Source organism: Paramormyrops kingsleyae, chromosome 19, assembly GCF_048594095.1.
Source record: "Paramormyrops kingsleyae isolate MSU_618 chromosome 19, PKINGS_0.4, whole genome shotgun sequence".
NCBI lineage: Eukaryota > Metazoa > Chordata > Actinopteri > Osteoglossiformes > Mormyridae > Paramormyrops > Paramormyrops kingsleyae.
Window position 1 is genome coordinate 20,641,410 of NC_132815.1, and position 12,000 is coordinate 20,653,409.

The window sequence follows — 12,000 nt, forward strand, 5'->3', positions numbered from 1 at the left end:
TATACGTGCATCTTTATGCCTTCCGAATGCAATCTTTTTTTTTCCCCATTTTCTTTTTTTTTTATATAGAAAATATGACAATATACACTAGCAGTGAAATGTCTCAGTTATGCAAGTAAAGAGGCAAGTTAAAAGGATCAGAGTTGACAATGCATATAAAATACAGTACATGACGAGGAGTAGCACTGTGCCGTATAATACAGAGCAGAAATTCACTTGATCGGTATTGTCCAATATACACATTCTCCACTGCATCTCTCCTAAGACAAAGCAAAGTTCAATCAGATTCGTCCCACCTTGGTTCAGCTTGCAATATGCAAATAAATCAAATGCCTGACATGGGAGAAAATAACGTGCTTAGAAACAAAGCTAAGCTAAGGGGGAAAAAAAAAAATAATAATCCACTCTCCATATGCTTATTTAATGCTCTTTGAGAACTGGTTAACTTTTCACTCTTCCCTAAATTACAAAGCCGTTTTTCTTTCTGTTTTTATTTTGCTAAACGACAAAATTAGCGATTGTTCTAGCAGCTTTAGATATTAAACGTTTAAAAATAATAAGTGGACTGCCACTACTGTACCGCATTAGCCGTCTGCACTTATTCTCTCGATTACAAAACTAGAAAGAAAGTCTTTAACCCCTTAAGTAATTTCCATCAGGTAAACCACACTCTCTACTTTTCAATGTGAAACAATACTCAAAGGTGAGCTATGTACATAACACTGTCAGGTCTAGGACAGTAAAGTCTAACAGCGGTGATAAATACATCTAACCAATTTAGCATGGGGGCTATCATGATTTAGACATAGGGTTATTTATTTACAGATGCTGTAGGTTCAGTACCTCGGGATTACCTCATTAATATAGAGTCAGTCTATACAACGAACGTGTCAGCAAAGGGAAGCCTCCGGGCAGCTGAAATTGCATAGAAAGGTGAAGAAAGTTTGGTGCTGAGAAGTGAGAGTGGCTCTTACATGGGTAATGCCGAGAATTGCAGCCATCACCCCCATCCCCATCGCCGGGGGGGGGGGGGGGGGGGGGGTTTGGCGGGAGGGGGGGGAGGGGGATGGGGCCTCTCAGGCTGCCACAATAACTGCTCTTCTTAAAGTGTACTTGTTGGGATTTACCAAATTCGCCGTGTTTCAAGATGCCGTTAAACGGGAAAAAAAAAAAATGCACATAAATATTCTAGATGGATGAATATCGAGTAAAACAAATTTTTTAAAAAGCAAATACTAATATTGTGTGCTCAATTAGCAATCACACGCCAAGCTTTAATTCAACGATATTAGTATGTACTATATCAACTTGAATAAATACCTCTGCAAATGATCAATATAGATTACATTTATTGCCTACTGACATAGTATGTGTGAGCATGTTACTATACACAATTTTATGTGTAGATATACAAGTATACATACGCAAATATACACATGCACACAGACAGGCTATCAGCTATATGTAAATGTATATATGCATATACGTATACATATATACATCTTTGTTGCTGTGTGGTGGATTTCACTAATCTCATTTTAAACGGGAATCGTGGTGAATGTGGAAACCAGCACTTTCAAACGATGTATGATTACTTTATTGTGTTTTTTTGGTTTCTTTATGTCTGGGGAATATTGTAATAAATCCCATCCTTATTAGAAAGAGACTGCGAAGGATTGACTGACCATTAAGTGCCACTGTAAAAACAAAAAACTGCTGAATGAAATGCTTATTTGTCAGTTAAACAGAACAAATAAAAAAACAAAACCAAACAAAAATATCTGAAGCAGATAACCACAGCAGAGGTAAAGAAAACATTATCAAGATCACTTGATAGTAAAACTACTTTAGATTGGTCTCGAGTTCATTAAATAAGGGCTTCTTTACCTTTGATACAGAAAATAAAGTATAACTGTTAATAACTTTAACCCCCCCGGCAGGGTCTACATAGGCGCAGACGTTTTTGTTACGGAATGAATCATCTTGCATTGGAATGAAATATTGTGTGTGAACTGGCCTTGCCAAGAGCGGGAAGTCGCAAAATGGCGGCAAAACCAATGAGAATCGCAACAGACAGTCCCAAACGAACGAGAAGCACACCTATCACACCTGCACGGTTACGTGAAGATCAGGAAAGCGAACCGTCAATGGCGTCAAGACCCGCTCTTGAGGGATCCTGTGGCAAAAACTGCGCCGTTTCACCAGCAAATGCGATATTTCTGAGAAAAAGGCCACTGTTACCGACTGCAAATGGAAAAAGAAGAGCCATGCAGATCCCTTTTGCTGTACACTCCCAACGCTATTCTCTGTTCTAGTTTTCAGTCGCAAGACGTTGGCTTGTTTCGACATTGTTTTGTTTGTTTGTTTGTTTGTTTTCTGCACTAAAGACAACAGATTCCTTCACAAGGGTACACACAAACACATGTTGACGAGCGCAGCGTGCCGCTCTGGTTCTCATCGACATCGCTGCATCTGTTAGTCCGGTGTTGCGGTCTAGATGCGTAAGTGTATGAGCGTGTGCGTGCGTGTGTGCGTGCGTCTGCGAGTGTGAGTGTGTGCCTGTGATTTTGCCGTAATCTCGCTTGTCCTCGGCGTGGAGCACTACAGAGCCTCTCCGTCCCTCGCAGGCCGAGGCGCTCACCGCTCACGGCCTGGAGGGGGCAAAAAAAAACAGCCCCTCCTTCTCCAAAGGCTCCAGGAGAGAGAGAGAAAGAGACAGAGACGTCACCCTCTGGAGGTGGTCAAGAAACGCGTGGGGTGGGGGGGCGGCTCAGCCGGCGGCCTTATGGCGCCCCCCGCAGCAGCGGCAGACCTCGCCGCAGTGGTAGCAGGCACGCAGCGGCAGGTAGCAGCACAGGCAGGGTGCCACCAGCGACAGGGCCGCCAGCGCCATCCAGCGCAGGCAGAAGTGCTCCTCGGAGGGGTCGCAGGAGCATGGGTCCGAGAAATCTCCCTCCGAGTCGGACATGCAGTGGTAGAGCATGCTCTCAGCGCACAGCATGCAGCTGACGCGGTGGATGCACTGGCGCACAGGATCGGGCGCGTCGGGGCACTGGCCGCGCCGGTTGTCCTCGTGGTTGAACATCTCGCGGCAGTAGGTGCAGCGCGAGCGCTCGCCGTCCTCACGGCGCCTCCGCGACGCCTTCGTCGTCTTGAGCGGTGGCGATGGCGGGGCTTTGGGGCCTTTGGCCGGGTCGGAGCCCAGCTCCCCACGCCCGGGGTATTTCTCGGCGTCCAGCTTGAAGAGCGGGCCCCCCGAGTCCGGGTCGTCGCGCTCTGGGCCTGGCCTCCACGTCACCGGGTGGCGGTAATCCTCATAGCCGCGGCTCAGAACGTCCCGCCGCGGGTTGATCCGCACGATCTCCTCCTCGTCCTGGAAACTCACGTGCCGTGGGGTCTTGATGCTCACCTGGTTGTGGGAGAAACAGCGGCATTAAATTCAGGCGTGTAAACAAGAGAAAACATTTATCAGGGTTCTTGCAGGTTTCAGCAAGTTAAATTTAAGACCTTTTTAAGACCTTTTAAGAGCATTATGAGTAAAATTTAAGACCAACACGATGCATTACTAGAAAGATTCGAAAGATACCAGAAATTCTCAAATGTTATGTCACTCGATCATATCCTTAGCCTAACATCCGCATATCATATGTGTTTAATAAGTTTTAATATGTTCATATGTGTTTAAAGCATGTGGGAGTGGTATTTTAAGGCTTAAACTATAAAAAACTTTATGTATATGGTCTTTCTATATCGTGGATTTTCACCTATCGCTGATGGGTCTGGAACGTAACTTCCGCGATAGGCGGGGGATCCAGACCCATCAGCCATAGGTGAAAATCCACGATATAGAAAGACCGTATACATAAACTTTTTTATAGTTTAAGCCTTAAAATATATAGTGATCCCCCGCCTATCGCGGAAGTTACGTTCCAGACCCATCAGCGATAATGAAAAGAACTGGAAACAGCTGATAAACACGGGGAATCCACACAGGGTTAACGAGGGGGCGTGGCACACGTGAGGAGCGGACGAGCGGGGCAGGACATACTGCACTTTTAATCAGATTTTTTAGATTTTCTAAGCAATATTTATTCAAATAAGTTTTTTTTTCATCTCTATTTTGCTTTTTTGTCTTGGTTTACCTTTTTAAAATCTTGTTTTTATAAAGCACATTAAATAACCGCTGTGTATGATAATAAAAACTTGCCTTATCTTACCGTAAGGAGACCGAGAAACGCTCTCCTCAAGACCACAGGAACAACTACAAACTATATGCTGGAAACTAAGACATTCACAAGGTAACTCCATGAAAAGCTCTGTAAAAGTAGAAATGTGTTTATTTTATGATAAGATAACGTGAGCCAACTGGCTAGTAGTTGCCTTTTAACTGAAAAAATTCACTCCAGTCATCAGAGAAAAAAGTTACAAACGCACTACATCGAAACATTTACATTGCAATAATGTATGGCATGAAATAAACCTGTAACTATATCATTCAGTAATAAAACAACATACCGTTCACATTGGCCTCAAGAACCAAGTTAGCGCTTGATTCCCCTGCACTTCCTGTTGTAGCTGAACGTGCACCTGACATTTTAAGGCCTTAAATTTAACTTTCTGAATTTTAGACTTTTTAAGACCCCGCGGGAACCCTGATTTATCCGACAATCCTCTAAGTCAGGGGTGGCCAATCTTATCCGCAAAGGGCCGGTGTGTATGCGGGTTTTCGCTGCAACTCCCTAATTAGGACACTAATTAGAGGACAGTAAAAAAAACTAGAGGACAGATTGGCTGAAGAGTCCTCACACCTGGGTTCGGACAGCTGACCTAAAGGTTATCCTAAAAACCTGCATACACACCGGCCCTTTGTGGATAAGATTGCCCAGCCCTGTTGTAAGTGCTTACAGGGCACAGGGCTTGGAGAAACGCTGGACAGGATACCAGTCCATCACTCACACACACACATATACCACATGCACAACCCCTAAGACTTTATGCAGCCAAACTGTTATAGGACTGAAGGAGGAAACTGGAGCACCTAAAGGAAACCCACGCGACACAGGGAGAACATACAGACTCCACACGGGCACAGCGGAGGAGGGATTTGAACCCACACCCCTGTAGGCGTGAGTCAAGCCAGAAAAAATCCAAGAGAAAAACCAAACTGACGACAGATCCATAAATCTCGACGTTATCACTCAGTAAGACGTCTGTGTGAGAGACCAACCACACATAAAACACGGCACTGTGCCTCACTTACCGGGGGAGGCAGGTACCGGCGACTCGGGGTGGAGAGGTCGAAGGCCTGGGCGTGCGCATAGCACACCCGGCAGGGCTCACTGGTCACCACGTTCCGGGAGAAGATCTCTGCCTTCCTCTCCATCGTCGGAGGACAAAGAGCAGGGGCTTCGGGATTCAACTGCGAATACAGCAGACGACACGCTTCGTTCATGTCAGCTTCATCTAAAATAAATGCTAGAAGCCCAGTTTAGTCCCAAGTCTTATGTCCCATTCACTGATTTTTGAGGCAGTAATATTTTCAGCCAGCAGAGGGAGCTGGGGTTGATGCAGGCCACTTGTCTTGAGTTCTCCACTGACTCAAAGGCTGTGTGCTTGGAACACTGAGTTCTTATCTCCACGCTTACGCCCTGCGGCATTTTTAATGGTGCAGAAACGGCAAGCATGTGCCCGACAAACACAGCCATGCTCCTAACCTCCCACCGCACACCAGAGCTACAGTCAATAATCTTAAGCAGTCCCGTTCCTTTTTCTTTTAAAAAATGTATTTTTCACAAAGAAGGCGGTTACTAAAAATATGCCTCTCGTTTACTCTCATTGGGGTCCGCAGACAGTGTGTCCCTGATTTACAGAGGACAAAATGGACGCTTTAAAAAAAAAAAAATAAAATAAAAATTTTTTTAGGACGCATTCATCGAAGCAACATTTCCCTTTATTTTCAAGAAATCAAAACGTGCCAAATATAGACTGTGTGTCACACAGGAGGAGAAAACGAGGCATGAATCACAAGAGTACATCTGTGCCTGCAGATATGCAGATGTCCCTGTGCACACAGGGACACGCACGCACACAGGGACACGCACGCACACAGGGACACGCACGCACACAGGGACACGCACTCACACAGGGACACGCACGCACACGGACATGCACCACAGCCACCAGGCAGCCTGTGGGACTGAGGAAGCGTCACAGCCTGACGGCCAGACAGGAAAACCTCAACAGAGAAAGAAGGAACAAGAAGTGGACTGTTCTGAAAATTCAGGAAAAATGACAAAGCACAGGCAAAACAGCTCCTTGACGACATACCTGATACACACAAGCACCATGTTCGCAATCAAGAATGACCTGTAAAATAGGCATTTTTATCCAAATACTATGTTTTGTCAGTAGTAAACCTCCATTTTTATGTCACACTAACAGTCGCCCCACCAGGAACTTCCAGCTGAGATTTCTGATCATCAGTGCAGTTGCTCTACCACTATGAAAGGGGGGGGGGGGTGCACATCTCACTGAAAGAAGCACTCTAGGGCACACCTGGGGTGCCAACCTAAATGGGTAGGACAAACAGCTGGGATGGAGATGGCTCACTTTCGCTAAAGCCCAGAGGAGAAGCTGGGGGACACAGGAAGCCCAGTGGAAACTGGACATGAGACAGGCCGACACGGAGCGCTCACAGGCCGACACAGAGCCCTCACAGGCTGATGTGGAGCACTCACAGGCCGACACAGAGCCCTCACAGGCTGATGTGGAGCACTCACAGGCCGACACAGAGCCCTCACAGGCTGATGTGGAGCACTCACAGGCCGACACAGAGCCCTCACAGGCTGATGTGGAGCGCTCACAGGCCGACACAGAGCCCTCACAGGCTGATGTGGAGCACTCACAAGGCAACAAATAACATTTAAAGGGTAACACAGAGCACTCATAACCTCATAGCCAATGACACAGAGCACTCACGGGGCAACATAGCACACTCACAACGTTCAATGAGCAACAAGAAAATGCTCACAGACCAATGCGGAACGCTCACAGGGCAACAAATAACACTCAAAGGGTAACACAGAGCACTGACAGGGCAACGCAGTGCACTGACAGGGCAACGCAGAGCACTGACAGGGCAACGCAGAGCACTGACAGGGCAACGCAGAGCACTGACAGGGCAACCCAGAGCACTTATAGCAAATGACACAGAGCATGCACAGGGCATTGTGGAGCACCCGCAGCCAGTGATGCAGAATGCTCGCAAGGCAAGACAGAGCACTCATAGAGCAAGACAGAGCACTCACAGCAAATGATACAGAGCATGCACAGGGCAACATGAAGCACTCACACAGCAACGTGGAGCACTCGCAGCCAGTGATGCATAGCGCTCACAGGCAACGTGGAGCACTCACAGGGAAACAAGGAGCACTTACAGCTAATGACGCAGAGCACACACAGGCAATGAAGCAGCGTGCTCACAGCCAATGATGCAGAACGCTCACAGACCACCGCAGAGTGCTCAAAGGGCAACAAAGAACACTCACAGGGCAACACAGAGTACTCACAGGGCAACACAGAGCACTCACAGGTAGGGCTGGGAGATAAAACGATAACGATGATTATCGTGATATAATTTCCCTCGATATCGATATGCCAAGTGTTCTATGAAAGTTTGATATAATTTTAGACACAACATGTTACTGGTGATACACTTTGCATCACAAAATGAGATCACTTTCTCCATGACAACTTGTCAGGATCGGCAGTGGAGCACAATGAGTGCAAAGGCAGTCATGAAAATGGGGGATTTGATTGAACAAATAACAGAATGCAATGGGGCAAGTAGGCAGACAAGAGACAAAACCGTCAAAACAACATGGCAACTCACCAGGAGAGCAAGTAAGTCCAAAGCAACCCCTTCAATAAGGGTAATCCAGTGAGATCCAAAAGGAAAATCCATAGTAAAATTCAATCTGTGAGAAATTCCGACAATAATAATCCACAGAGAATTAAGAAAAGGTAGGAAGAATGCCAGCTACAGCGTTTTTCAGCAATACCTAACATAACCTGCTCATCTTGTATCTCGGACTTGTGAAATGCTACGCATAGCGCTTTTGGTTTCCTTTTGGGCGGGCATGCTTTGAGCTCAACAGAGAGCTCAATTTAATGGGATCAGGAAATACAGAAAATTGTTCCGGAAGCAACATTTTGGTCATCACTACTGTCTGGCAAGTGTTTTTTACATTCTAACCATAAAGAAAAGTTTATGACTACGATTAACCATCTGATTTTCTTCATTTTCAACTCCGGAATAAAAATCAGCCTTTAAACTGGAGAGAAAAAATAACTTGACATTTATCGCAAATTGACCGATATGAACATTTTTATTGTGATAACGTTTTTGGCCATATTGCCCAGCTCAACTCAAAGGGCAACACAGAGCACTCACAGCCAATGACACAGAGTACTCACAGACCAACTCAGAACACTCAAAGCCAATGATATGGAGAACTCATAGTTAATGACACAAAGCCCTCACAGGGCAACATAGCACTCACAGGGCAAAACAGAGCACTGACAGGGAAACAAGGAGCACTCACAGCCAATGACGCAGGGCACTCACAGGCCAACGCTGAGCATTCACAGCCAATGATGCAGGGCACTCACAGGCCAATGATGCAGGGCACTCACAGGCCAATGATGCAGGGCACTCACAGGCCAATGATGCAGGGCACTCACAGGCCAATGATGCAGGGCACTCACAGGCCAATGATGCAGGGCACTCACAGGCCAATGATGCAGGGCACTCACAGGCCAATGATGCAGAGGACTCACAGGCCAATGATGCAGAGGACTCACAGGCCAATGATGCAGAGCACTCACAGGCCAATGATGCAGAGCACTCACAGAATATCACACGCATTAGCACCTGTGCGTAAACTGGAACAGATCCACACATCCCGTTACACTTGCAGTCCTTGTGTCCAAAGGAGAATTAGTGGTCATTCTTACCACTCCTTCATCCTCCACACAGATGACTGCCCAAGCAACTGGCTCCAAGAATGTGGAGATGGCGAAACTACCAGGCAACCATACACACGATGTGTCACCAATCAGTATTTTAAAAAAATATGTGGGAAACAGGATGCAGAAATAATTCCCAAAAAGGTGTTTTTCCACTGCAAATGGTGTGTGTGTATATTATATATATAATTATTTCTTCATACACCACACTTTACCTACATTTTATGCAGGCAGATACTTAGGAAAGACCGAGGGAAAGACTTCATTTCCCAGAAGCACATTCTCTCACAGTGAATAAGATGGCCGTCACTGTAATGCTGCCCCCATGATGACGATTATGAAGGACAGGTGGATGCTGGCCTCTATGTACGGATTAGTACTGAACACGCCATCAGTTCTGGGAATCCGATTCGCGCGCACACCAGCACGAAGTATAAGGATGCAGCTCATGCTGCAGGTTAAACCCCAGGCATGAGTGCCAACTGGGAGCAAAAACGTGGACCGTCTGGGGGTCCGTGAGGACCGGGTTGGGAAACGCTGCCTTAAATAACCCTATTGTGTGCAAGGACGAGTGCAGACATCGAGCTGGGCTTCTCCAGAGAAGGCCTTCTCCTATGCATGCCTGGGGTTTACAGGAAATGTCTACTTAGCATCACAAAAACAGCAGTTGGCCAGTGCAGCGGGGCTGTGGCGCCAGCCTGCATACGCGATTAGCTTCCCCCTCGCGCTTCTCACTGGAAATGTGCCGGGGGGGAATTTAGCACCGCCCACTTCCTGTCCCTGAGCAGCACATCAGCAGACATACCTGCACTCCGTCTTCAGACATCTCCGGGTCACTGTGGGTCGAAGGGCAGCCTGTAACGACAAGACTGCATTTCAGGGTGTTACCTAGCACATGCATGTTCACACGTGCGTGCACACACACACACACACACACACACACAATACCAGCATACAAAGAAACCACAGTATTACCAATACCTATTCTATTGGAATAAGGCCAGATGGACTGTCCTGTCTGCTACTGATTCCTGTACATATTGCTTGCACACACTCACCTTTAAATACGCCTCTTTAATGAAAGCACCAGCCCACATCCCACAAACCCCCCCCCCCCCCCACTGCGTCTCTCTGGTTGTTGAGACTGTACTGTCACCTTTCCTGCCTGCAGCATGATGGAACGCTTCAGACGGTCAAGACGAGTCCCGACCACCAAACTGCAGTTTAACCACGTTTCATAACAATCCCCCCCGTTTCCATGGTGTTACATCTTGAAAAACCACAACCCCTCCTCCCCCACTCCCACATTTCATTTCAGCCATTCTACATAGCTATCTCTCTCTAACTGTACTGTATGTCAGTGTGGTGCTCAATAAAGTACGTTAAAAACAACGCAGGCATTCAGCTAAATAATCCTTATAATTATCCATTCAGCGAAAGTAATATTAATGATAATACATGAGAATACACATTCCCCTTTCATCTCTCTTAGCAAAACCCAAAAAGTGCAAATATATCGTGGATGGGTACATATGCGTGTACGGTACGCACCGCTACCACCCCTGGCCCCGGTGCGCCACGTCCGTCTCTGATGGAACCCGGGGCCAGACTGCCGGCGAAGCCCTGTAGCCAGTTGCCATGGTTACGCAGGGCCTCAATCCGACAGAGGGCTCAGAGCGCAGACGTGTGAAGGATCTGCGCAAGGTAATGCGGGGTGGATCGGAGGGGCTTCGATAAAGAGCCGGGTCTCAGATCTGGGAACGCGGGGCAGTAGGGAAGCACCCACTGTTATCTGAAACTGGTCGGCCTGATGGAACATTTGTGTGTGAGCCGAGGTGAAACGGCATGCTGCAGGGACACGCATGTTATGCCACACGCTGGTTGCTATGGCAACTCTGACACTGCCTCGGGGTTTTAGGGTCAGTGATACGGTCAGTGCGTCAGACTTCCATAATAAGAGCGACAAAGGGAATAAAACAGCCAGTGTGTGGCGCCGTGACCCTGCCTGATGCCAAGTTAATGACAGCACAGGCCCGGGCAGGATCGGATCGCAAAGAAGACACGCTATACCTGCCCAAAGGGCTGTAATAATCTAATAAATGTGTTACGTAGGTATATATTGCAAGAGGAAGAGCATAGCCGTTTTGCTGCTTTTGCTGTACTGAGAGACTGTCATTGTAGGGTCTTTCCCGCCTGGACAGGAAACACCGTACTCTGCTGAATGCAGTATGACCGTCACACCTTGCATCATCTTTCATTTTATCCGGATGTACTCAGAGGCCAAACACACGCACATACTCAACAAACTATCAGGTTTTTAAATCTGGAGGTGATCATAATCCCGAGGATAATAATAATAACTGATACCTTATTGTTCCGCGTGGGGAAATTCTCTCTACGCCTCCCCCGACTTGCAAGCGGGCGGTGAAGGGCTGCCACCCTTAGCTCCCCCCAGGGAGCTGGGGATTAAGGGCCTTGCTCAAGGACCTGCAGATGTGCCGATGCCAGGCTCCATACAGCAACCGTCTGATCACAAGCAGAGAAGCTTATCCCACTGAGACACACGCTACCCCACCTCTGACCTCAGATGGTCAGATGCTTTCCAGCGTGCTTCTCCACTGCGATTCCCTGGGTAGACAGGCCTCTCAGTCCCATAATGCAGCACTGCCTCTCCTGCCAACAGGGCAATGCCCAAAGGGTGCCCCTCTGTGCCATCGTGCCCATCCACAGCACCTGTCACCGTGTGAGGGGTCACAGGGGGCTGTCAGGTTAACAGCCTGGTGCCCATTTCTGTGACAAACCCCCCCCGTGAAAAGCTTTGCTCTTGGATGGACTCTCCAGGCAGCTGTCCAGCCCTGGAATACCCAACAGAGTGCGACATAACAGCGAACTGTGGCTCTTTTCAAATTGTGGAAGTCCAAAGTTTTTCTGGACGTATGCTGGGGCTGGGAGGGGGCGCCGTTATGTAACTCG

General features: G+C 47.5%; 1 protein-coding gene across 1 annotated transcript in view; it reads right to left on the reverse strand.

Annotated features, from left to right (window-relative positions):
- Positions 1-1,040: 1,040 nt before the first annotated feature.
- Positions 1,041-12,000, reverse strand: part of spred1 (sprouty related EVH1 domain containing 1) — a 39,883-nt gene continuing 28,923 nt past the window's right edge. Inside the window, exons 4-6 of the mRNA XM_023807734.2 lie at positions 9,833-9,882; positions 5,261-5,419; positions 1,041-3,409 (exon numbers count right to left, since the gene is read on the reverse strand). Coding sequence (XP_023663502.1) covers positions 2,771-3,409; positions 5,261-5,419; positions 9,833-9,882 — 848 coding nt within the window. The 3' untranslated portion in view covers positions 1,041-2,770. The remainder of the gene's footprint in view (positions 3,410-5,260; positions 5,420-9,832; positions 9,883-12,000) is intronic.